This window comes from Silene latifolia, chromosome 11 (assembly GCF_048544455.1).
Source record: "Silene latifolia isolate original U9 population chromosome 11, ASM4854445v1, whole genome shotgun sequence".
NCBI classification, from domain to species: Eukaryota; Viridiplantae; Streptophyta; class Magnoliopsida; order Caryophyllales; family Caryophyllaceae; genus Silene; species Silene latifolia.
Window position 1 is genome coordinate 66,349,266 of NC_133536.1, and position 27,011 is coordinate 66,376,276.

At 43.8% G+C, this 27,011-nt stretch overlaps 1 protein-coding gene across 1 annotated transcript; it reads left to right on the forward strand.

Annotated features, from left to right (window-relative positions):
- Positions 1-1,992: 1,992 nt before the first annotated feature.
- On the forward strand, positions 1,993-3,591 carry LOC141613507 (uncharacterized). Its single transcript, XM_074432249.1, has 2 exons — positions 1,993-2,539; positions 2,870-3,591. Exons 1-2 carry the CDS (start codon positions 1,993-1,995, stop codon positions 3,589-3,591), a joined length of 1,269 nt encoding a protein of 422 aa, XP_074288350.1.
- The last annotated feature ends 23,420 nt before the right edge of the window (positions 3,592-27,011 follow it).

The following is a 27,011-nucleotide window of genomic DNA, read 5'->3' on the forward strand; positions in this document are numbered from 1 at the left end:
AAAAATTGAAAATCGGTGACGTGGACCCATTGGCGCTAAATAGTTTGAAATCAACACCAAAACTCAAATTACTTTGCCAAATAACCCCATTTTGCCAAAAAAATCGACAAAGAGAGTATTAATTCGATGATACATGAATTTCTGTGGATATATAATTAAGACAGCACAGTAAAACTACGCCAAAAAAAAGATTTGCTCTCGTTGTTGTTTCCTTTACAAACACCCTAGAAACATTAGGCAGTAGTCTTAGCTATAGCCAGACAACTTATTCCCCAACTAACGATCTTGTATGAAAAAACAATCCCATAAATTCACCACAACAGAACTAGCACCATACGTACAGGTACACATTCATTTCAAGCAGTGTTGTAGCTAACAAAAAAAAGAAACAAAACCAATTTCACTTCCTCTAAAATAAATGATTTATATTATTGACAAAGGCGCAAATTAAACCGATAAAATGCTAACCAACCCTATAACAAAGACGAAAACGTAACCTTATGCACTTTGGTGCTCATAAGGAAACCTTTTGCTTATTTCATTTAATAATATAACGTCGATTGACAAGTGCATTTAAACCTCAATGCTCAAGAATCCAGATGCATCCACATCTCCAACAACATTACAGGAACAAATACTCGTAAAAACTTAAACTTTTAATTAAAATGACTCATCGAGATACAAATTCTAATATCCGAATATATCTTCTAGAATTTGATATCAGAATATGTCCTCTGGAGTCTTGAAATATAAAAAAATTCAAGACAAGCTACTCATACCACTCTTTTCTTCAGCATTCAACGAACAAACATGAATCAAACCTGAGCAACTTTTAATTTTTGTCACAAGTCAAGTCTACCCTTTAGTAGAAAGTATATACTATTGCCATTATCCCAACTGTCTTCATAAGCATCTAAAACCCTTTGCGTGTTGCATTATAAACCGAAGTAATAACTGACGTAATTTCTCCATATATGGGTATTTGGGTGAAAACGTCAACTAGGGCAATTATGAGTTTCAATTATGAACCCGACTAACTGTGTTCAACAATAAAGCTCTATTGTACTCGAATATATAATATCGTAATCTGAGTTTCAATTATGAACCCGACTAACTGTGTTCGACATCATCGTTCTTAATATGAAACATCGATGAACAGTACATAAAGAAAACAATCGATGAGCAATACAAAGACCTGTGATGATGATAAAACAATTGAAAGCAATAACAAATTTATTAATTACGTACCTATTCAGCTGATGACGATGATCATCAATGAGAATCGCGATTCAATTGATACACAATTGCGAGAGATGATGAATATACGACAACCTAATAGTAACTGAATTTAATTAATTAATTGATTACAAGAATTGGGGGAGAATAGTAGGTCTGAAATTGAATTAGTGTTTGAACTGAATTTTTTGGGGGAGAAATTGAGGAGATGGATGATTAGGGATTTAGGCAGTTCAGATTTTTTGGGGGAAAAACAATTGTACAGCGGGGAAGGTGAAACAACAGCGCGAGAATGAAATTTTTGTTTAGTTTTAGCTGTTTTTTTATTAAAAATTATTATTAAATTACTAAAATGGTCTATGAGTGGGAAAAATGGGTCGACGCCTTTAAAAGTGTCGACCATAAAGCGTCGGGAATGCAAGGGATTTGTTGTAGTGCGTGTTGTTGAAGAAGTATGACATAGTTTACATTACTCAACAGGCTGTTAAGGGACAAGTGTTGGCGGATTTCTTAGCGGATCATCCAATTCCGGGAGAATGGAGCTTCTTTGACGAACTTCCCGGAGAAGGAATCTTCTACATTGACATGCTTCCTTCTTGGCAGATGTTTTTAGATGGAGCCGCTCGGTAATATGGAACAGGAGCCGGGGTCGTATTAATTTCGCCGGAAAAAAATCTTCTGACATATTCATTCATACTTCCAGAGTTGTGCAAAAATAACGCCGTCGAATATCAAGCTTTGATCATAGGCGCACAAATGGCTCTCGAAATGGGATGCAAAGATTTGGACATATACGGTGATGCCAAGTTGATAATCAATCAATTGCTCGGTGAGTACGAAGTCAAAGAAGAAAGTCTTGTGCCATATCATAAATTAGCTTCCCGATTCCTGCAAAAACTTGATTCGGTCTTCTTAGGTCATATACCAAGGAGTGCCAACAAGATGGTTGACGCTCTCGCAAATATCGCAACCACTTTGGCACTGGGGGCAAGTATTCCTTCTTCAGTTCTGATTTGCATAAGATGGGTTGTGTTACCAGAAGAAGAAGATGACGATTTGACAGAAGACGTAAACGCAATTTCTGTCCATGTAATCGACAAAGAAGATTGGCGGCAACCAATTATTGACTACTTAGAGCATAATAAGTTGCCAAGTGACTTAAGGCACAAAATGGAGGTACGACGCCGCTCTTCTCGCTTCATTTACTACAAAGGGACGTTGTATCGTCGATCGGTCAATGGTCTTTGGTTGCGATGTCTGGACGAAGACGAAGGATTGCACACCATGGAGGAGGCTCATGCCGGTATATGCGGTGCTCATCAATCAGGACCGAAATTGTGCGATCGAATCAAAAGAATGGGCTACTATTGGCCTACCATGGTGCAAGATTGTATGAACTATGCTAAGAAGTGTGACGCTTGCCAGTTTCATGGAAATTTTATCCACCAACCGTCGGAGGTGCTTCACCCTACTATCGCGTCGTGGCCATTTGAAGCTTGGGGACTCGATGTAGTTGGACCCCTGCCAACTAAGTCGTCCGCCGGAAATTTATTCGTCTTGGTCGGAACTGATTATTTTTTTAAATGGGTGGAAGCTGTGCCTCTCTGAGAAGTGAAAAAGGATAATGTTGCAGATTTCGTGCGAACACATATCATATATCGATATGGAGTGATAAGGTATATCATTATCGACAATGACAAAAACTTTTACAACAAGCTCATGGATGCATTGATGGAAAAGTTCAAATTCGCCCGACATAATTCTTCAATGTATAATGCGCCAACCAATGGTCTTGCCGAAGCTTTTAACAAGACCCTTTGCAATTTAGTGAAGAAAATGGTTTCAAAATCGAAGCGTGATTGGCATAAGAGGCTCGGAGAAGCACTTTGGGCGTATCACACCATGTATAGGACTCCAACTCAGTCAACACCTTATGCCTTGGTGTATGGAGTGGAGGCGGTTCTTCCACTTGAATTGGAGATTCTTTCTATTCCTATGGCCATACAAATGGGCCTGGCGGAAGCCGAAAATGAAAATCTGCGTTTAGCTGAGCTCGAAGCTCTTGATGAGAAAAGGCTCGATGCGCAGCAGAAATTGAAGTGCTATCAGGCGCGATTATCAAGGGCGTTCAACAAAAAGGTTTGTCCTAGAGCTTTCCAAGTTGGCGATATGGTCCTGGCAGTCCGGAGGCCCATCATCATGCCCCGTAAGGCCGGAAGCAAGTTCACTTCCAAGTGGGACGGGCCTTATGTCATCCAAGAAGTCTACACCAATGGCGCGTACAAAATAGTCGATAATGATGGAGTACGTGTTGGTCCGATCAACGCCACGTTCTTGAAGCGCTATTACACGTAAGATAACGATTCTGAAATAAGCTCCTGAGCACGAGCTTAAACTGCGCGCATAAAAAAAACGAAAATCCAAAAACAAATCCTCACTAAAACACAAATTCCATTTAATGAACTATGTTGGCTTGATCCTGCAAAGTATGATTACTTTGTAGGCACGTAGGCAGCTTAAGTAAAACCCTTTTACTTAGGTGCGGCCAAACCCCCAAAATAAAATCAACCTTGTTCCATTTGAACTACGTTGGCTTGATCTCATAAGGTATATTTATTTGTGCTTTATGAGTACGTAGGCAGCTAAAGTAAGCCATTTACTATAGTCCAGCCACACCAAACAAAAAAACATTCACTCCTGGCCCATAAGAGTTTAAACTATGAACGACAAAATGAAATGGATAAGCGAGATTTATTATTATCCATGGTTCAAACACACACACACACACACACACACACACACACACACACACACACACACACACACACACACTTCTAAGTGTCCAAAAAAAAGGGGGTCTAAAAAAAAATATACAACGAATGACATCACGGAGACCGTGATAAGTTCTTTAAAGCTTCAGATGATTCAGTGAAGGTTTATTCAACATGTTCAATCTTCTCGACTTCTTGCCTTGCAGTCATCGTACGAACTTCCATGGAGGACTCCTCTTGAGTCGAAGTCTCAACAACTGAGCCCTGGTCGTGTTCTTCTTTGTCTGCAATAACAATAGATGCAATCAATTGTTGTTGCTTCGCCCCTTCTTCCTCTAATTCCTTCTTTAATTGCTCCTCCTTCACCACAGATTCCTGCAATTTTCCTCGAAGAGCCGCAACGTCTTTTCTTGCTTGACTTACCAAAGATGCAGCACTCGAGATGTGGTCTTTGACAGCCTTAATATGTTCCTTGAACTGTGAAGGAGTAGGCTGGCTCATCGTGTAATCTTATCCCATAGATTGAAGAACTGAAGTAGATCTTAGATAATTCTTGACATTAGCATGAAGGACTGAGGCATCACCATTCTTTGACTTTAAATAATCGAAGAAAGTCTCACACTCCTTTTCATATGCTGGAATTTCGGGAAGGGAAGATTTCAACAAATTTTCTCGCAACTTATTAGCCATGGAAAAATATGTCTGTCGTTCAGCTTCAAGGATCATGTGTTGTGTATTGAAGGAAAATCCTTTGACTTGAGAAGGCTCCAATTTATCAATCACCTTTTCAATATGAGTGGCTAGCAAATCGAGTGTGGTGATCGCCAGAGGCATAGAACTCTGTAAAAAGAAAGAGAGAAAGGGTAAATAACAAAAAAGGGAGGGAAAGAAGAAAGCGCTGAAAATTGTGAACTTCATTAATATCAGGAATGTCGTCAATGACAAGATAGTCGTATATGCTTCAATAGGGTCGTCGAGGAGGTGCCGAATACTAGGTTCCTCAATTTTATCGGAGGACGGAGGAGCCGGGTTAGAAGTAGGCTTCACCTTTAAAGAAACCGTCAAAGATTTGGAAGATCCATTCTTCGCATTGCTCTTACCCTTAGATGATGATGGTTTCTCATTCGAAATTTGAACTGTCTGACTTTGGGCACGCTTCATTTTCTTTGTCGGTGGCAATACGGTATGATATGCGGATGGCTGGAGTGAGCTCGGTGTAGTCGTCACTTTCAAAGGACGTTTCACAAAATTATCCGGGTTCGGTAAGGCTTGAACTGTAACACTCTCTAGCCGTCTTTTCACAACCTTCACCACCGGGTTGGAATCATTGTCGTCAGGTGATTTTGAAGATCTTCTAACCTCGTTCAGAAGTGGAGACTTGGAAGATCTCCTAACCTCGTTTGGAAGCATTAACACATAAATCCCTTTCAACCAGTTAGCATAAGCCGGAGTGACGGAAGTGCCAATTTTCAGGTCTTCTCGCGGAATGATGAACTTTGAATTCGTTCATAAGCATGTTGCAGACATAAACAATTGAAAAAGGCACTCAAGGTCGCCGCCGCGAATGTCACGAGTAAGTACACCTGGGACATCTTAGCGAAAACCCAGTTGTCGAGCGAAACGGTGAGGACTATACGGTTCAACGATGTAGTTGTCGTCATGTCTCAAGGTTAAGAAGCTGGACCGGGATGCAATGAGAAAGTCTGTCGCTCGACGTGCATTACGGTCATCATCTACGTGTTTTTATAGATACTCAGCATCTGTTGAGTCTCCAATAAACACCCGATGATTATCGGACTACAACATGCTTAGGAATCGCAGCGTTTGATCGACAGTTTTGTACAACTATATGTTAGAAAACTTAAAACGATTTCGAAAATAAAACATTTCAAAACTTCTTAAAACTACATGAAGTGTTTAATTCATGAAGACGGGGTCACAATGACACTAACTAGAGTCAAAACCGACACCAGACCAAAAATCGACTCAAAATTCAAATCCCGACTCCAACAACGAGTCAAACACAAAAAACAAAACTTTTCAAGACTTCCATGTTAAGTATTTCCCGGAATGCTTCATGGTCAAGTACAAATCATGTCATCCAAAACATAGGATAGAACAAATCATGATTTCAATTGCGTGATAGTGACAAGACACCTCGAAGACCCGCGAATTGGCTCGCGCCTCTTTGAGCAGCCCATGCGGCCACGTCGCTCAAAACGCACACAACCACCCATTTCTCTATAAATACCCACCTTCACACACCATAACACCTTACGCGAGTGTCCGCCCCCTCATTTCTTCCTTAAAATTCTAGACTCGACTTCTCAAGTCACAAACCGACACGTGTTTTCGCCGACACGTGTTTTCGACCTACCGATCGAAAACACAAGCCTTACATATTGTTTGGTACCGTCATCGTGCATTAAATCACTTGACCGACCATCTCGACCAACTACACCATTACTAAACTTAAAACACTTTTTTTACATGGCTAAAACGATTTTCAAACCGAGTTTTCCGACCAAACAAGTTAATACACTTTCGTCGATTTCTCGTCTCAAGCCTAGCATGTAAGTATGAGGGTGTAAAAATCCTCTTCTATCATATTTTTCATCTGTTTTATGACGATAACATGCTAAAATATGCATAACATGATCCAAATATGGGATAAATGAGCCAAAACCGGATTTTGGCCGGAGACAGGGGGTGCTTGTATAGCAGCATGGCTCGCGCCTAAAGCCCCTCTCAGGCCTTAATCCAACCGTGTTTGGTTTAATTTTCTCTTTATTGCATTTCTTATTTGTAATCGGTTTTTTTACCATTTCAAATATTCCAAATCATTTTTATGATAAACTTTTAACCATAAAATATTTTTCACCCTTGGTTCCTAATACCATGACGGTTTAATCCATATTTCGGTGATAATATTTGGTTAAATACATTTTAAAAGGTATTTTAAAACCTTTAATTTCATTTCTTTACATTTTCAAAACGAATGCATTAGTCATAAATACAAAATCATCCTTGGTTCTACATACCATGTCGGATTTTACCCCGAGTACGATAATAAACATTGACTAATCACAAACAAATGAACTTAAAACAATTAGTTCATAATCATTTTAAAAACTATTCATGTCAAGCTTGTAAAATCGAACCCGACGTCGAATATTGTCAATATAATGAAGATTATTCAAGTCTCGTTCTTGATATCAACGCAAAAGCGGTCTAAACGGCCTCTTCAAACTAAGACGGGTTCAAACACCCTCTTTTAAAACCATTTTATAAACCTTTTAATGGTCAGAAGACGTCCCTTCAACCGTCTATTGACCCGCGCCTAAACAGGCCACTCATTTTCCAATTCTCAAACCAGGACATGCCTATTTGCATCGCCTGATGGCTCGCGCCTATATAAACTTCCTGATGCAAACCTTGTTTCCCTCCAGCACTCGTCTAGGACGATCCCAACTTTGGTTAACCCGAATACAGGATGGATCAGATGACGAATCTGCCCATTTTACATTGTACTTGCAAAACGCCTTACTAAGACCAATGGATCACGTTATGCACCATAACCCTAACTCGGTAAATGGTTGTTTAATTTCCGGCTTGCATGCAAATCAATATTAAATCCAACTCGACATCAAATACTTGATACTTGGATTAAAACAACAAACATAGAAAGCTCACATGTTAGGTTCAAACTTATGGATGCGCATTCATAAATTTACCCGTTTTATCAACTTTTGCATTTAACCAACCAAGATCGATCAGTAGAGGCGGCTACCGCGGGCGGGATTGGGTGTCCGATTAAAGGGCTTTCCAGTACATACCTTCACCTCTTACTCAGAAACTTTGGATAGTGGACGACCTTATCCAGGGCGTACGAGAGTCATTCTAGAGATAGGATGCTAAAGAGGGACGACTCCTTATCTTTAGTACCTATGTCAAACATCGCTTTTTGCCTTGGTTGACCTAGGTATAAAGTGGATTGGAACAGGTTCCAACCATCCCACAAATGCTTGGTAGCGACTCCAAACATCTCTTGCATCGTTTCGAGACCCTTGCCGAGATGAAACCAACCGATCTAAAAAGATCCGGCCGAAAGCATTTTTACGCCGCCGAGCGTGGCTTTCAAAAAATCGTTATACGTCCACAGATTGGCTTGGCGTGTAGGTGGCTATGTCCACAGATTGGCGACCCTGCTGGGGATAACTAGGACACTTGTGTCTTTGTGATCCCTAGATGGTGAGACTCGAACGAGGTCTTGGTTGAAATGCATTAATTGATATTACGGTCATAGTCTGGTTCCTTATCCGGGCCCACAACCTAACCCTTTTAGACCAATTGGCTCGTCTCGTCGGCGTGAGTTTTCTCATCCCCGCGTTTCGTATCCCGATTGAGTCAAGCATACCGTTGACGTTACACATTTCTGTTTCGTCAAAGAGCTTTCATCCCCTTCGAGCACGAGGCTATGGCACCCTCTTTACACATTTTGTTTGGATTGGTATCCCTCTCGAAAATCAGGGTTTGATCGCTTGGTGTGTAACCCACCCTTTTAAGCCAAAACGCGTGTCAGCATTATGCATAATATAATGAAACTGCGAGTGCTTATGTGTTATGTGATCATAAGTCCTTTCGTGTCATTTCAAACTTTCAAAACACCTTTTTACGCCGTTATAATGGCCATTTCAAACCTCAGTCTATCGCCGATCGTTGCATTTAAAAAAATACGCCTTTCTACGCCGTCGTAATGACGATTTTCAAACCCGGTTTTCTACAACCACTTTAAAAAAACACGCCTTTCTAGGCCGTCGTAATGACGATTTTCAAACCATATTTTCTACAACCATTTCAACACGCCTTTCTAGGCCGTCGTAATGACGATTTTCAAACCCGGTTTTCTACAACCATTTCAAAAAAACACGCCTTTCTAGGCCGTCGTAATGACGATTTTTAAACCCGGTTTTTTACAACCATTTCAAAAAACACCTTTTTACGCCTTTATAATCGCCGCGTTAAGACACGGATTTTAACCCGTCATGCGCCGACACAATGGCTCTTTCAAAACCCGAGAAAGGCACACGCCCCTTTTTCAAAACATTTTCAAATCCCGAGGACCATACACCGTCCCCGAGACCTTGTCAAACATTTCAAAACTCGATCTTCAAAACATACAATTTTGAATTTCAAAAACCGTCTTTGGAAACAGTACATTGTTTTCTGAGCCAACTCAAACTCAAACCGTCTTTTGAAAACAAACTTAAGACAACTCCTCAACTGACCGACTTCTAAAGATCCCTACTCTTTAGAATCCATACATAAAGCAACAAACGAATCTTTTTGAAAATCTCTATTTTAGAAAACTTCAGTCCACCATTCCAATTCCACCTCGTCTCTATCGAGTCGAAGCATGCGTACTTATGAGTCTTTACTTATGAGTCGTCTCACCTTGAGACTCCTTCAACGACGTTACGCCATTACGTTGGACGCAAGTCAAAGTCTGGTCAACACCTTTACGTTATAAATCCAGTCAGCACCGAGGCACCACACACGGTCGCCCTCGTCTTGTTGAGTCGGATATATTTTTTCGTCTTTTGTGTTGTTTGTGTTTAGTCATTAAACCGTGTCAGATTGAGATATAATGTGAGCCGTTTTTTGGCCTCAAAACCATGGACATGTCTTCAGCTTCATCCAACAACAACAATGACAACAGAGATGTTGCAACTGCTCAGCTAGCCAGCCTGCTCACCGCTCTTAAGTTCGCTCTGGACCGTGTCGAGACCCGTATCGACACCCAGGAAAACAAGGAAACCGGAGAACACAACACTCCGCCTTTGACTGAAACTGAGAAAAGGCTCAAGCTTTTGGAAGAACAACTCTTAGCCAGTAGTAACAACATCCACCTTGAGAACAATCGAAGATTCGAACCCGTTGGGGATCAACTACCCGATAACTTTACCTTGACTGATGTACCCAAGTTCAAGGGAGTGGAGGAACCACTCAACCACATTCGAGCCTTCAAAAATTACATGGCTATCAAGGGGGTCAAACAGGAACTTTTCACCCTGATCTTCCATTCATCCCTGGAGCCAATCCCCCTCCAGTGGTACTATTCCCTCGACCCAAAGAACCTTACCACTTGGGACGAAGTCGCCGTTGAATTCGCCAAACAGTATGCCGACAATGTCGAAATCCAAGCCAATACCCGCACTCTTAAGGTCCTGACTCAGAATGATAAGGAAGGGTTCACGGAATTCCTAACTCGTTGGAGGAGGGTAAGCACTCAACTGGTCAGTAAGCCGAGTGAATCAACCCTGGTGGAGAAATTTGTCAACAACCTCCGCCCGGTTTACGCTAACCTACTGAGACATCAAAACGTTCCAGGACCTACAAATCCTCGGGACCCGTATTGAAGACGACCTCCGCAAGGGCATCCTAGCCAAAACCACCGGTAGAGGCTATCAAGGATCTACATCAACCGGGTCTCGCCCTTATGGTCAAACGAACAAAATTTATGAGCTCAATCTCCTCGAACCAACCACAAAGAAAACTGAGCGTCCTCAAAGGGTATTCACAAACTTGGGATCAACCTATGCCACTGCCCTAAAAAGACCCATGGACCAAGGAAAACTACAACCGATTGGGACCACTCCGGACCCATCTGAGGCTAAGAAAACCCGCTTCTAGAATCCCAATGCCTACTGCCTGTATCACCAGGGAAAGGGTCATGACACAGAAGCCTGCTTTAAACTAAAACACATCACCCAAGACATGATCGAAAAAGGAGAGCTACCTCTACCAACAAAACCAAACAACAAAACAAACTCCTTGGCAATCCATGCCATCTCTGATGACGAGCCAACCTTGGATTGCTCGCACCCCATCTTGCTAATTAATGACGAGGTGAATTCCTTGGAGAAGGATGCCCCGGACGGGATATTCGTATTCAGCGCCGCAACCATGCTCACCATGTTCCAACAGGTTGAGGATGCCATAGCCAGTCTCTCAAAAAGGATTACCTGACTTGAGGACGCTTACCACCAGTTGATTTTCAACCCACCAACACCAACACCGCGCCCGAGGGAGGGTCCTCCAAACACCCAAAACTACCCTCACTAGGAAGGATTGCTCCCGCGACCATTCTGGCACGCACCCCACAATAATCAGCCCCACAAAAATTACCTTCACAAAAATTACCCTCACAAAAACTTCCCTCACAAAAACTATCCACCGAGGAATACCCCTCCAAGGTACCCTCGAGATCCCGAAATCAATGGTATCTGGAGAGACGATGCAGAGGATGTCTACATAGTTTCAGGAAAGGGCAAACAAGCAAAAGAGATCGGTCATCTTACCCGGTCCGGACGCCCCTACCAAAACCCGAACAATTCAACAGTCGTTCCGACAACGAATGACCAGGTTGTCCCGGACACGGACACCCAACCCAAGGTTCTCGAAAACTCGATCCTTAAACAACTATAAAGAGTAAAGGCCGAGATTTCGATTTGGCAGTTGATTGCTACATCCTTCGAGCATCGACAAGCTCTGCTACAAGGCTTGGGAAAGTTGACAGTTCCCTCTACCTCCTCTCCGTAAGAAGTGGTGGCACATATGATAAGGGATGTCCCCGACCTGAATAACCCGGTCATCTTCTCTGACGAAGATATCCCTCCCTTCAGGCCAAACCACAACCTGGCCCTATACATCACCGTACAATGCCTCAAGAATAATGTGCCTATGGTTCTAGTGGATGACGGATCTCCGGTCAATGTCATTCCCCTCAAGACGGCTCACAAACTGGGTATCAAAGAAGCTGATTTGGTCCCAACTAACCAAGAGGTACGCGCCTATAACGACACTCGTCGTAAGGTTGCAGGGCTTATCACCTTGACCATTGCAACTGGACCCTTGGAAAGACAAACCAGTTTTCAGGTGGTCGACATCGACGCTTCCTTCAACATGCTCCTAGAACGCCCCTGGATTCACGCCGTCAAGGCCGTCACCTCAACCCTTCATCAGAAAATCAGGGTCCCTTTCAAAGGGAAGACGATCACAATTCTCGCTTCCCCGATAAAGGCTATCATGAAAATGGGAATAGCCTCCCAAGTCATTAAGGAAGACGACAGCGAAATGTGGGGATTCCAAGCTATGAACGCCCTAACCGATGAATCAGCACCCTCTGATTGTGACTCGTTCTCCAACCTCACAGTCAATCGCATTCTGATGCGCCAAGGATATTTCCTGGGCTTGCCCCTCAATCCGCTGAAGAGCACCTTGCCTCCCTTGAAACAGACCAAGGTCACCAACATCCCCTTCGGGCTAGGCTATGAACCTACCGATAATGACATCCAGGAGATGAACCTCCTAATACGGAAGCGTAAAAAGCACGGAGTCATCCTCCGTCCCTATCATTTGACTCTCAATGGATACTTCGTCCCCGAGGGAGAATCCGAGCTCTACAACGGCTTTCCTGAGCCAATCTATGACTCCGTAGCTAAGGTCAAACACCCGGGCGTAGAGGTCTTTCAAGACTGCTACTTCATCCCCGACAACACCAAAGCCGCGTCAACCAAATCTGAGCCGACCCCATGCCTGGACGGACAAGCTGTCAGTCTCCTTTTCGGAGAAGACAACATCAAGCACCTCGGCTATGAGGACATCATCAACATTGCTCTAAAAGACAACCAATTCGATCCCACCGCCTTAATCTCTGGTACTGACCCGGAGAAAGCTACACAAAGCTGGAGGAAAACTGTCAAATGGACCGACCGCCAAGGCCGCATCCTCAAGGTCACAACTGGAGAAGGCCCTATGTTCAAAGAGGAAAGTGAAGGAGAGTCTGAGTCTGAGTCTGAGTCTGAGTCTGAGTCTGAGTCTGAGTCTGAGTCTGAGTCTGAGTCTGTCTTAGCTCCTAGCACTCTTGATGTCCTAGTCAAAGTCCCTTCTCCACTGTTTTATCAGAAACTTGTGGCTGCTTCAGAGGCCGAGTCAACTAAGGTTATCCCCACTCCCATGAAAGGTAGCAACCTGGAGCTTGTTCTAGGGGCCACCTCCTCCACAGTGTCGCCTCTGACTGCCCATGAGATGTGTGTCCTATCCGAGCTTTTCACTCAAGTCAACTTAATGAACGCTAAGTTTGCTTATGACTCGTCTCATTTTAACTGCAATGCAATTCTGAACGAATATGAGGAATTTGACTTGAGTGACTACCCACCTCACATAGCCAAAGAACTTGACAAACGAGAGGATAGGACCTCCATCATTGAGGAGACCGAACCTATTAACGTAGGAACCAACAACACACCTCAAGAACTTAGGATAGGGACCACGCTTGACCCCTCGGAAAGACAGCAGTTCATCGACCTCCTACACAAATATAAGCACGTATTCGCCAGGTCCTATAACGACATGCCTGGGATCGACAAGGAGATTGCAGAGAACAGAATACCCATTAAACCCGGAGCTAAACCCGTAAAGCAAAAGTTGTGCCGAATGCGCCCTGAGTGGGCCCTGAAAATCAAGGAAGAGGTAAACAAGCAGTTCAAAGCCGAGTTCATCAAAGTGTTAGAATACTCTGACTGGGTGGCCAACATAGTTCCTGTACACAAGAAAGATGGGAGAATTCGGGTTTGCATCGACTTCAGGGATCTGAACAAAGCAAGTCCAAAAGACGACTTCCTTCTGCCACATGTTGACATCTTGGTGGACAATACCGCCGAGCACGCCCTACTATCATTCATGGATGGGTATGCTGGGTACAACCAGATCAAAATGGCTGTGGAAGACATGCACAAAACTACATTCACTACATAGTGGGGTACATACTGCTACAATGTCATGTTGTTCGGTCTAATCAACGTCGGAGCAACTTATCAAAGAACCGCCACCACACTCCTACATGACATGATGCACAAGGAGGTGGAATTATATGTCGATGACATGATCGTCAAATCAAAAGAGCGGGACGGCCACATCAACGCCCTCCGGAAATTCTTCGCTCGTCTGCATAAATATAACATGAGGCTGAATCCTCAGAAGTGTGCATTTGGGGTTACCTCCAGAAAACTCCTTGGACACGTCGTCAGTAAAAGAGGCATCGAAATTGATCCTACCAAAATCAAAGCTCTTCAACAAATGCCTCGGCCTAAGAACGAGAAGAAGATTCGGGGATTTCTCGGTCAAGTTCAATACATCAGCCGCTTCATAGCCAAACTCACTATGATTTGCGAACCGATCTATAAGAAGCTTTGCGCCTCCCTATACCTGACTGTCACCGACACAACCATGGGAGGAATGCTGGCACAAACAGTCGACGGCGAAGAACGAGCCATCTACTACCTCAGCAAAAAGTTCATCGAGTATGAGACAAGGTACACCCAACTGGAAAAGACATGCCTTGCCCTAGTCTGGTCAACAAAGAACATGCGACACTACATGCTCAGCTACACGGTTCACATCTACTCCAAGATGCACCAGGTCAAATACATCTTCGAAAAACCCGTACTAAACGGAAGGCTGTCTAGATGGACACTCATGCTATCAGAATTTGATCTCAAATTCGTACCCCTCAAGGTTATTAAGGGAAGGGCAGTCGCCGATTTCCTAGCAGGAAACCCATCAACGAAGATACAATGACCGACACATGGTCACTTCCTGACGAAGACATCCTTTGTGCCGACTTTGACGGTGCGTCAAATCTGAGAGGCTTCGGGGTAGGAATCCTTCTAATATCACCAGAGGGAGAGTATGTTCCGATCTCGATCAAACTGGACTTCACCGTCACCAACAATGCCGCCGAATATGAAGCATGCTTCATCGGCCTACAAGCAGCCATAACACTTGGCATCAAGAGACTGAGGGTCCACGACGATTCCTCACTCATCATCAATCAGGTGTCTGGATCATGGAAAATCCATAGCAACAGCTTAGCACCCTACCGAGAAAAGATCAATCAAGAGGCCGAGTTCTTCGACCAAGTCGACTACTTCCACTTACCACGGGAGGAAAATAAATTTGTTGATTGTAACACCCCCATACTCCAAGTGCCTTACCAGGACCACTCAGGTATAAGGATACTACCATCTTGGTTACGCGAGGCATGATAATCATAAGACAATAACGAAACAACATTTAATAGTATAACTTTAGTGAAAAGTATAAATCAAGCCAAATCCCAAAATACGGGTACAAGTTCTCAAACCAACTGTCTAATCAACTAAATGTAAAGTTTATTAAACTACTAAGCTACAGCGGAAGACTTCTATCATCTGACAGTGGCACATCCCAGCAATCCCATGTGACTCAACTCAAACTCGCTCATTCATGCTCACCATCCCCGAATGGATCACCGCAGGTTTTACAAACAACAACACGGGGTCAGTACTAATCACACAATCTATATATATATCAACAATACGATAAACAGATATCTCACACCGTCACACACACAATCACATCAGTCCCATCCATCTCAATCACTGACTGTCCACTGGACCAGCCCTGCCAGTGGGGGACCGCAGCCGTACCCACCAAATCCCCGCTCCTCATAATGAGCGATAACCCTGTCCATTAATGTGCACATCCCCTTCCGTAGCGGGTTCCACGAAGGGCGAAACTAGGGCGTGAAGCCAGTCCCGCAAGTGACCCCACTCAGCCGAGGACACGCCTCGAGAACCAGAGACAAACAATCACAATCACAATATCAACAACCGTCTGAATCTATCAACAATGTATAATCACAACCGTATGAATACAATTACTACATTATTCAATCAACCACAACACAACAACATCACATTATGGGACTAATACTGAGTAGGAAATCCTACCTGGAAAGCACAACTATCGACGGTCGGTCTCAATTTTGTATCAAAAAGCCTCTTCTACAAAACCTCCTCCTATCATACAAACACATAAACACTACCAAATCACAATCTACACAAAACCCCCAATTCCCCATATTAGGGTTTAAACAACTTAAAGGAAATACCATAAAAACGGTACATAGGTCTTACCCTTGACGCAAGGATCTCAACGGTATAACGAACGATGAAATCCGACCTTCCAAACTCCGGGATTTTCTAACAATGCGATTAAAGTGATGAACGTACTTTGCTTTCTCTCTTGACAGTAATTTGGGTTTTGAAAAGTGTTTAGAACAATGACGGAAAAGATTATATACCTTAATCGCATAATTAACAAAACCCGAGAAATAACTCCCCGTAAACCGGCTACTCGATCGAGTAGCTAAGGTACTCGATCGAGTGCCCCCTAACTCGATCGAGTATCCTAGTTACTCGATCGAGTACCCAACAGGTCAGAAACTATTTTAAAACGCAACTCACCCTTACTCGACAGAGTAAGGCCTACTTGATAGAGTACCCAGAGACTCATAAATACGGAGTATTACAGTCTTCCCTCCTTAAAAGGAACTTCGTCCCTGAAGTTCAAACCACCACAAAACAAAGATACACCCACAACACTCCCGACTCAACAACCAAAACAAAACTCAATCATAAAACATGTTACTAACCCAAACTCATCCCGACAACCATACCGACACAACATACAAAAGGGTACATAACTCTTAAAAACTCTTCGCGATCATCTCCTACCCCCTAAAAGAAACAAGGTTACGTCCCCGTAACCATACATACCTGATCAAAAAGGAAAGGGTAATGCTCTTTCGTAGCTTCCTCTGGTTCCCATGTAGCTTCCTCGATCTCGTGGTTAGACCAAAGGATCTTAAGCAACACTGTCTCACCACTCCTAGTCTTCCTAACCTTTCGGTCAAGAATCTGCTTAGGTACCTCAAGATATGATAAGGACTCATCTAGCTCTAAGCTCTCTGCCTCTAACACATGTGACGGATCACTCACATACTTCCGCAGCTGCGATACATGAAACACATTATGCACTCTCTCTCTAACGTTTGGTAAAGCCAGACGATATGCAACCTCCCCAACTCGCTCTAAGATCTCATAAGGCCCGATAAACTTCTGACTCAGCTTGCCTTTCTTCCCAAATCTCATTACCCCACGCATAGGAGACACTTTCAGAAGAACCTTGTCCCCAACCTCAAACTCTATATCTCGGCGATGTAGATCTGCATAACTCTTTTGCCTATCCTGAGCTGCTCTCATCCGTTCCCTGATCATCTTAATCTGTTCAACCATCTCATGTACCATCTCTCGGTCCTAAAACCCTTTGCCTCAAAGCACTATCGTCCCAACAAATCGGACTCCTACATCTCCTCCCATACAAAGCCTCAAACGGTGCCATACCAATACTAGTGTGGTAGCTGTTGTTGTAAGAAAACTCTATCAAATCCAACCTCTGCTCCCAGCTACCACCAAAGTCCATCACACAAGCTCGTAACATATCCTCAAGAGTTTTGATTGTTCTCTCAGTCTGACCGTCTATCGCAGGATGAAAACCTGTACTCATCTTCAAAGTTGTTCCCAACGATTCCTGCAACTCTTTCCAAAACCTTGATATAAATCTCGCATCTCTGTCAGACACTATGTCCTTAGGGACTCCATGTAACTTAAGCACGTTATTTCGATAGGCAATAGCCAATTGTGCTTTAGTCCATGTATCTTTCATTGGAACAAAGTGAGCTGACTTTGTCAGTCGATCCACTATTACCCATATCATGTTGTTACCTTGTTAACTCTTTGGCAAACCCACGATAAAATCCATAGAAATGGATTCCCACTTCCACTCAGGTACCTCTAAAGACTGAATCTTACCTTGTGGTCGTCGCTGTTCCCCTTTAACTCTCTGGCATGTCAAACAACGGGCCAGAAACTCTGCTGTTTCTTTCTTCATCCCAGGCCACCAAAACGTGTTCTTCAAATCCTTGTATAGCTTGTCACAACCCGGATGTACTGAATATGGTGTACAATGTGCCTCTGTCATGATTGTCTTTTTCAGCTCCTCGTCATTAGGGACACACCACCTACCATCGAACTTCAAACTACCGTCTGTATGAATGGGGAATCGAGACACTGTCCCTTTCTCTACTCCAGCTCTCCACTCAACCATCTTAGGATCCAAAGCCTGTTTACCACGAATATCCTCATAAAGATCAAGCTGCACTGTCAAATCCCCCATGGCATCTCCTTTCTGCATCATATGTATACCAAACTTTTCTACCTCATCTCTCAACCTCATCAAAGATAGAGCTGTACACAAAGAATGTACACTCTTCCTACTCAAAGCATCTACAACAACATTGGCCTTCCTTTCATGGTAGATAATTTCCATATCATAGTCGCCAATGAGCTCCATCCACCTCCTCTGTCTCATGTTCAACTCCTTTTGAGTGAAAATATACTTGAGACTCTTGTTATCAGAAAATACCTTAAAGATTGCTCCATAAAGGTAATGTCTCCATATCTTGAGAGCAAACACCACTGCACCCAACTCCGGGTCATGAGTAGGGTAGTTCTCCTCATAAGGCTTCAATTGCCTAGAAGCATAGACAATCACCTTACCGTTCTGCATCAACACACATCCCAACCCATTCTTTGAGGCATCTGTATAAACCTCAAAGTTCTCGATCCCTTCAGGCAATGCTAAGATAGGAGCTGTGGCCAAACGCTCCTTTAATGTTTGGAACTCCGTCTCACAACTCTCATCCCAACGAAACCTGTTCTCTTTTCTCATCAACGCTGTCATAGGTCTAGCTATCTTGGAGAAATCTTTCACAAACCGTCTGTAATACCCAGCTAAACCCAGAAAACTCCTGATCTCAGCAACATTCTTTGGTGCTTCCCACTTTGTCACTGCCTCAATCTTCGCCGGATCCACCGCTACTCCCTCCTTAGAGATCACATGCCCCAGAAAAGCAACTTTCCCTAACCAGAACTCGCACTTGGACAGCTTAGCATACAACTCATGCTCCCTCAAAGTCTGCAACACCATCCTCAGATTCTCCTCATGCTCCTCCTTAGTCTTGGAGTAGACTAAGATGTCATCGATAAACACCACCACAAACTTATCCAAAAACTGTCTGAAGATCCTATTCATCAAATCCATAAACAGTGCAGGTGCATTAGATAACCCAAACGGCATCACCACATACTCATAATGGCCATACCTCGACGTGAAAGCTGTCTTTGGTATGTCCACCTCTCTAATCTTCACCTGATGGTACCCCGACCTCAAATCAATCTTGGAAAAGACTGATGCGCCACTCAACTGATCAAACAAGTCATCTATCCTTGGCAAAGGATACTTGTTCTTCACTGTCACTCGGTTCAGCTCTCTATAGTCTATGCACAACCTCAAACTCCCATCTTTCTTCTTCACAAAAAGAACTGGTGCTCCCCACGGCGATACACTTGGTCTAATGTATCCCTTCTCTATCAGATCATCTAACTGCTTCCTAATCTCCTCCATCTCCTTAGGACCCATACGGTACGGTGCCTTAGAGATTGGCCCCGTCCCCGGTTTCAACTCAACTGTAAAATCTATCTCTCTCTTCGGTGGCAACCCCGAAATCTCCTTCGGAAACACATCCTCAAACTCTCCTACCACTGGTATCTGATCAACTGTCGGACTCTCTATCCGGTCATCTCTCACATGGCACAAGATCAAAGGACATCCCTTCCTCAGATAAGACTTTAAAGTAACAGCTGCAATCAACTTAACTTTGGGTTTGACCAGAAACCCACGATAAGACACACTAACACCCTTAGGACCTCTTAAAGACACTTTCTTTTGATGACAGTCTATCTTAGCTTTATACTTTCCCAACCAATCCATCCCAACTATCATCTCAAAACCGCTAAAAGGAAACTCTAGCAAGTCTACAGGTAGATCAACTTGCCCAACTATCATAGGTACATCCCTATATAACCTCCCACATGTTACAGACTCACCCGAAGGTATAAAAACTTCCTCACTAACAGACTCATATACCCTCAAACCCAACCGTTTAACATGACTCGAAGATACAAACAACTAAGACGCCCCCGAATCAAACAAAACAAAGGTATGACTACCGTTAACAAGAAAAGTACCAGTGATAACGTGTGCATCATCTTAATTTGCTTTCTTCTCCATCATGACCCGACTTTCCCTTTGGTCTTGTCCACCTCCCGGACAAGATCTTGGCTGATGTGGTCGGCTTAGCACCCGACCCCTAATTGTTGTTGTTGTTCGTCGGTGGTTTCTAATAAGAATTACTGCCGTTGCGGTTACCTCCACTCTGATAGCTCTGACTTCCCCGGTTTGCCCATGATCCAGTCGGTATATTGCTCGCATAGCTCGCGAGGTCTCGGAAAGTTCCGGTGCACTTGTGCACTCATGTCTCTTGTGGCCTACACCACCACAACTATAGCAGATCACTCCCCAACTACCACTAACACTTCCACGGCCACGCCCAAAGGAAGCCCCAAAGATCGAATCGACCCGAAGAAAACCCCTTAGCTTGATTGTGGTTGCCTTTCTTGTGACTAGATTGGCCTCCACCCTCACTCTCAGCCTTTCTTTTCTCACTGACTCTCTCCTGAGCCATCTCCACCAACCTCTCAGCTCTCCCAGCCCTCTCATAAGCTTTCTTAACATCAGTAAGGACTCTCACGGGTAACTTGTCCATGATCTTAGGGGTCAACCCCCACTCAAACCTCGGCGCGATTCTCCTCACTCAAACCCATATCCTCAAAGATACCTAGACTTCTCATTAAAGCGCACCTGTAGTACTCGGCTACTGAGACATGTCGATGTCATCTTAAACCCATCGAACTCCTCTCTCAAATTACTCCTCACATGCTCCAGCAGTACGAACTCTTTTCTCATAGCCTTATGAAACTCTTCCCAAGGTATAGCAGGTAAACCTTGGTTCGCATCTGACTCCTTAGCACTCACCTTCACCGTATCCCACCACTTGCCACCATTTGCTTCCCTCGGGTAGAACGCAGCTTGTTCTACTCTCATCTCATCGGACAAAGTGAACCAAATCTAGTATGTTCTCCATCTCTCTATGCCAGTTATCAAGAAGGTTAGACTCCCCAACCCCCTTGTACTCTTTCGGGTTAAACCTCGCTATATAGAGGCTGATTTTAGAGTGATCAACCTCCTTCTCCTTATCCTTATCCTTATCCTTATCCTTTCCCACAGTCTTTAAAACCTCCGTAAGAGCATCCTGATGCTCCAACATCTTAACGATATCATCTATGTTCATAAGCTCAGCTCTCGCATACAAAGCATTCTTCTTGGGCGGCATCTTGAAACTATATCAGGAAAGGGGTGGATATAAACATATGTACCAAAACCTCAAAACACGAAAGCAAGCTGCCCAGGACATACTCGATCGAGTTCCCTAACCTACTCGATTGAGTAGCAGGCTACTCGATCGAGTGCCCCGACTCCAGACCCAAAACAGACCTTCTGACCTCTAACATACTCGACCGAGTAGCCCGGCTACTCGATCGAGTGACCCCCTACTCGATCGAGTGCCCGAGGTACTCGATCGAGTGCCCAAAAACACGATTCTGGATTCAAAATCGTCAAATACCCACCCGATCAAGTCAGTCCCACTCGATCGAGTCATGCTAACTCAAAAACGCTACCCGCATGTTATATCATATTCCAACATTATAAACAACTTTATAAATCCCAACATTTTATCATAACTAAGCATATAATTCTACACAACTCATCATACGATCAACGAAATAACTCTATCATGTTATTAAACGCCACATAGTAAACATGCATCATGCTTCTCATTCCAACAACAATTCTATATATCTCATCAATTTTTCTTTCACATTATCAACTTTCTACTCCCAACATCCAACAATTACACATACTTCATCACATCCACACACAAGCTGACAAACAACGCATATGACCTCGACATACACCCCCCATGTGACCGATTCAAAATTGTAGGGCAAGTTCACGACTTCAGGACGTCTCCCAAGCCTTTGCATTAGCTCCTACAACCTTTACCCCGGGTTCATTTTAATTCACTCCCTATATTCATTAGATTTATTGGTTACAGGTTTCAGGATCGTCGCTCTGATACCATTTGTAACACCCCCATACTCCAAGTGCCTTACCAGGACCACTCAGGTATAAGGATACTACCATCTCGGTTACCCGAGGCATGATAATCATAAGACAATAACGAAATAACATTTAATAGTATAACTTTAGTGAAAAGTACAAATCAAGCCAAATCCCAAAATACGGGTACAAGTTCTCAAACCAACTGTCTAATCAACTAAATGTAAAGTTTATTAAACTACTAAGCTACAGCGGAAGACTTCTATCATCTCACAGTGGCACATCCCATCAATTCCATGTGACTCAACTCAAACCTGCTCAATTACTGCTCACCATCCCCGAATGGATCACCGCAGGTTTTACAAACAACAACACGGGGTCAGTACTAATCACTCAATCTATATATATATCAACAATACGATAAACAGATATCTCACACCGTCACACACACAATCACATCAGTCCCATCCATCTCAATCACTGACTGTCCACTGGACCAGCCCTGCCAGTGGGGGACCGCAGCCGTACCCACCAAATCCCCGCTCCTCATAATGAGCGATAACCCTGTCCATTAATGTGCACATCCCCTTCCGTGGTGGGTTCCACGAAGGGCAAAACTAGGGCGTGAAGCCACTCCCTCAAGTGACCCCACTCAGCCGAGGACACGCCTCGAGAACCAGAGACAAACAATCACAATCACAATATCAACAACCGTCTGAATCTATCAACAATGTATACTCACAACCGTCTGAATACAATTACTACATTATTAAATCAACCACAACACAACAACATCACATTATGGGACTAATACTGAGTAGGAAATCCTAGTTGGAAAGCACAACTATCAGACGGTCTCAACAATTGTATCAAAAAGCCTCTTCTACAAAACCTCCTCCTATCATACAAACACATAAACACTACCAAATCACAATCTACACAAAACCCCCAATTCGCCATATTAGGGTTTAAATAACTTAAAGGAAATACCATAAAAACGGTACATAGGTCTTACCCTTGACGCAAGGATCTCAACGGTATAACGAACGATGAATTCCGACCTTCCAAACTCCGGGATTTGCTAACAATGCGATTAAAGTGATGAACGTACTTTGCTTTCTCTCTTGACAGTAATTTAGGTTTTGAAAAGTGTTTAGAACAATGACGGAAAAGATTATATACCTTAATCGCATAATTAACAAAACCCGAGAAATAACTCCCCGTAAACCGGCTACTCGATCGAGTAGCTAAGGTACTCGATCGAGTGCCCCCTAACTCGATCGAGTATCCTAGTTACTCGATCGAGTACCCAACAGGTCAGAAACTATTTTAAAACGCAACTCACCCTTACTCGACAGAGTAAGGCCTACTCGATAGAGTACCCAGAGACTCATAAATACAGAGTATTACATTGATGCCCTGGCAAAACATGCCGCGCTCGTCAACATACCTGACGACATGACGTCATTGCCCTTATGTGTCGAGAGAAGGAGCGAACCAGCTCACATCTGCGCCATCAACAACGACGAGAAAAACCATGTCGAACCTTGGTACCAAGCCATCCTCAACTACAAAACCAAAAATGAATTCCCACCCAACTCTAATACAAGAGGACAAAGAGCCATCCGTTTAATTGCATCACAATTCGTGATAAACCAAGAACAACTATACAAAAGAACACCCCAAGGGATTCTTCTCCTTTGCATTGATCACCAGAAAGCCAAAAAAGTCATTGGAGAGGTCCACGACGGAGAATGCGGCCCTCACATGAGCGCAATGATGCTGACCCGAAAAATCATGCGGTTAGGCTACTACTGGACCACCATGGAAGCCGATTGCAGAAACTACGTCAAACATTGCCACAATTGCCAAATCTTTGCCAACATACAACACATACCACCATCCCTTTTGTACACCATGACATCACCCTGGCCTTTCTCGACCTGGGGCATCGACATCATTGGGAAGGTCAACTCGGTGGGCACCAAAGGACATTGCTTCGTCCTCGTCGCCATCGACTACTTTACCAAATGGGTGGAAGCAACATCCTATGCAGTCTTGACCGCCAAATAAATGGCCAGGTTCATACTAGACAACATCATATGCAGATATGGGGTACCCCATGAAATCATCAGCGACCAAGGTTCCCACTTCCGGGCGGAAACACAAGCCTTGCTGGACAAATACAAAATCAAGCGGCATCGATCATCCGTCTATTGTCCCCAGACCAAAGAAGCGGTAGACGCAGCAAACAAAACTCTTGTCACCATCATCAAGAAGATGCAAGATAATTACCGCGATTGGCCGAGCAAACTCCCATTCGCACTCTGGGGATACCAAACCTCCATTCGAACACCAACAGGAGTCACACCCTTCTACCTAGCATACGGTATGGAGGCAGTTCAACCAGTAGAGTTGGAGGTCCCATCTCTACGCATATTGCTGGAAAGTCAAGTTCCTGAGGCGGAATGGACCCGTCGAAGGTTCGAACAACTCAGGCTTGTAGACGAACGGCGACTCAACACCTTGGACAACGTCCAACTATACCAACGTCGTATACAACGGGCATTCAACAAAAAGGTCAACTCCAAGAACATCAAAGAAGGCGACTTGGTCCTCAAGTCGGTCCGAGCACCCTTATCCGTCGATCCGAGGGGGAAATTCAAACCCAATTGGGCCGGCCCATACCTAGTCAAGAAAATACTTTCGAGGGGCGCAGTGAGACTTGGTGACCTAGACGGGGAGGATTTCACAAACCCGACCAACCTAGACCAACTCAAGAAATACTACTCTTGACCTAGCCACAAGCAAACCTTACCCTAGTTTTACAACTAGCAACCACAGTATCCCTTTCAAGTCAAGTTCCTCAACGCGATCTAATTTGAAATTGCATGTTTTATCGAGCCTAAGTTGCGGCACCTTGCCACGTTTCAAACGTCCTTTGATCTGTCAAAGGCAACATCCATTTGCACTAAAAAAAACACCTGAACTATGAGCATGGTTTGATTTCACCTTTTCAGGTGGATACGTAGGCAATCCTTTCTTACACAAGAAGGATACAACCACAAAACCCAAAACAAATTAACAAAACTTTTCGAACTACGATCATGGTTTGATTTCACCTTTTTTAGGTGGATACGTAGGCAGTCCTTTCTTACACAAGAAGGATACAACCATCCCCACATACAAAACAAACATCACCCATATCAACTTCAAAAAAACAAAACGGGAAAAACATTCCCCTTTCCACAAAAATGCAAAAAAGAAGCCTTTCTCCCTTCCCACAAAAATCCCCTTTCCCAAGTGCAATGTTTAGGATAATTCAAACCGAATTTCCTTTATAAAATGGATGGAAGAAACCACAAGCGTTCACAACTCTTTTGACACAAGCAATCCTCGTGTTTAATTAATAATGAGAAGGATTACAAATTTGACAACAAATAAAGCTAAGCAAGTCTACAACTTGTCAAAGCTGAAGTGTCGACTAAGACATCTCACATAGTAAAACTAGCACAAAATACACAACACATAGCTAGTACAACATAATAAAAACTCACTACACTAATACAACATAATAATAATAAAATGGGTAATGGAGGCATTCATTCTTCCATTCTACCCTTGCTTTTTCCCTCGGGGTACATCTTCCCCTTGTTCTTCTTGTTGGCCCGCCTAGCATGAATTTCCTCTTCGGAACGGATACTCAACGGATCTACAACGGCGACGGCCTCCGGTCTCTTGCATGACCCCAAACTCGGCCCAAGACGAGCCCATACACGGCCCACTACCTCTTTGGGACCTGAGCTTCTTCTCTTTGGTGGCCTCATTACATCCGGGCTAGCTCCATCAAAAAAGTCGTCAAAGAAGGCACGGTTGGCCTTGCCAACCTCTCTATACTTCAAGTCGACGACCTCGTCCTTACAAGATTTGGACCTTTCCTCCAAGGTTTGACCTCTTGACCACTTAACATAAGCGGGGGTCACCTATGTCGTGGCAACAGGGTTTGGTACCTCCCAAATCGGTCGAGTGGCCCACCACCTTTCGAAGACCTCGACGAGCTCGGAGTTCCGGAAAACACTCTCTTGGACGAGAGTATCTTGAGCTGGCACCTTTTGTTGACGCCCCATTTGTCTCATAAGCCTTTCGGGATAGATGAAGGAGGCAACTTTCAAACCCACTACCATCATAGAACAAGAACTAATAACCGGGGCGGGCAACCCCGTGAAGGACCTCAAGTGCCACCATGGCACCACCCAACGGACATGAGGACCACCCTCCTCCACCAATATCGAGGTCCAATAAGCCTGGGTGGATGCAAAAATATCCGAGTACAACTTCTTCCTCATAGTAAGGTGACGGAAGGAGTAAGAAGAAGAATCAACCGGAGGCTCTACATACCTTAGCCTCTCCAATAGCCACACTTGGAGGATCCTTGGAGATCCAAACGAAGGAGCTTCTCCACAAGAGCCCTTCTTGTCCAAAGCTTGGATGATCTCGCCAAGCACCAACCATGATGGATCCCAACCGTGCTCCATTTGCTCAACTACATGCACAAGGGTCATACTACCATAACATTTTGACCCCTCTTCTTCAAAGCATCAACAAAGAGGTATGCATGCACTAGGCAAAAGGTAAGAGCCCTTCTCCTAGCCACCTCCAAAACATTGACATCCAACCGGTTTGAGAAAATGTTGATAAGAGCCAACATATCCACACCATGGGGAGCAAGGAGAAAGTTGACTTGACATGTTGACAAGCCCAACATCGAATGAAACTTCTCTTTGTAACACAACCGAGTCGGGGGAAGCACTGGAATACAACCCGGCCACCCACAAATGGCGCCTACTTCTTCGGCAAGAGGACAAATTTCACCTTTCGGGAAAACGAAAACATGATGTTTCGAATCCCAAAACCGAGAACATGCTTCAAGGAACGAGGATCGCACCTTGACTTGACAAAGCACCAACAATTGACCAA

Coding starts and splice junctions, on each gene's coding strand:
- LOC141613507 (XM_074432249.1), top strand. CDS start 1,993: ATGGCTCTCGAAATGGGATGCAAAGATTTGGACATATACGGTGATGCC. Junction 2,540..2,869: donor CATGGAGGAGGCTCATGCCG/GTATATGCGGTG, acceptor ATAATGTTGCAG/ATTTCGTGCGAACACATATC.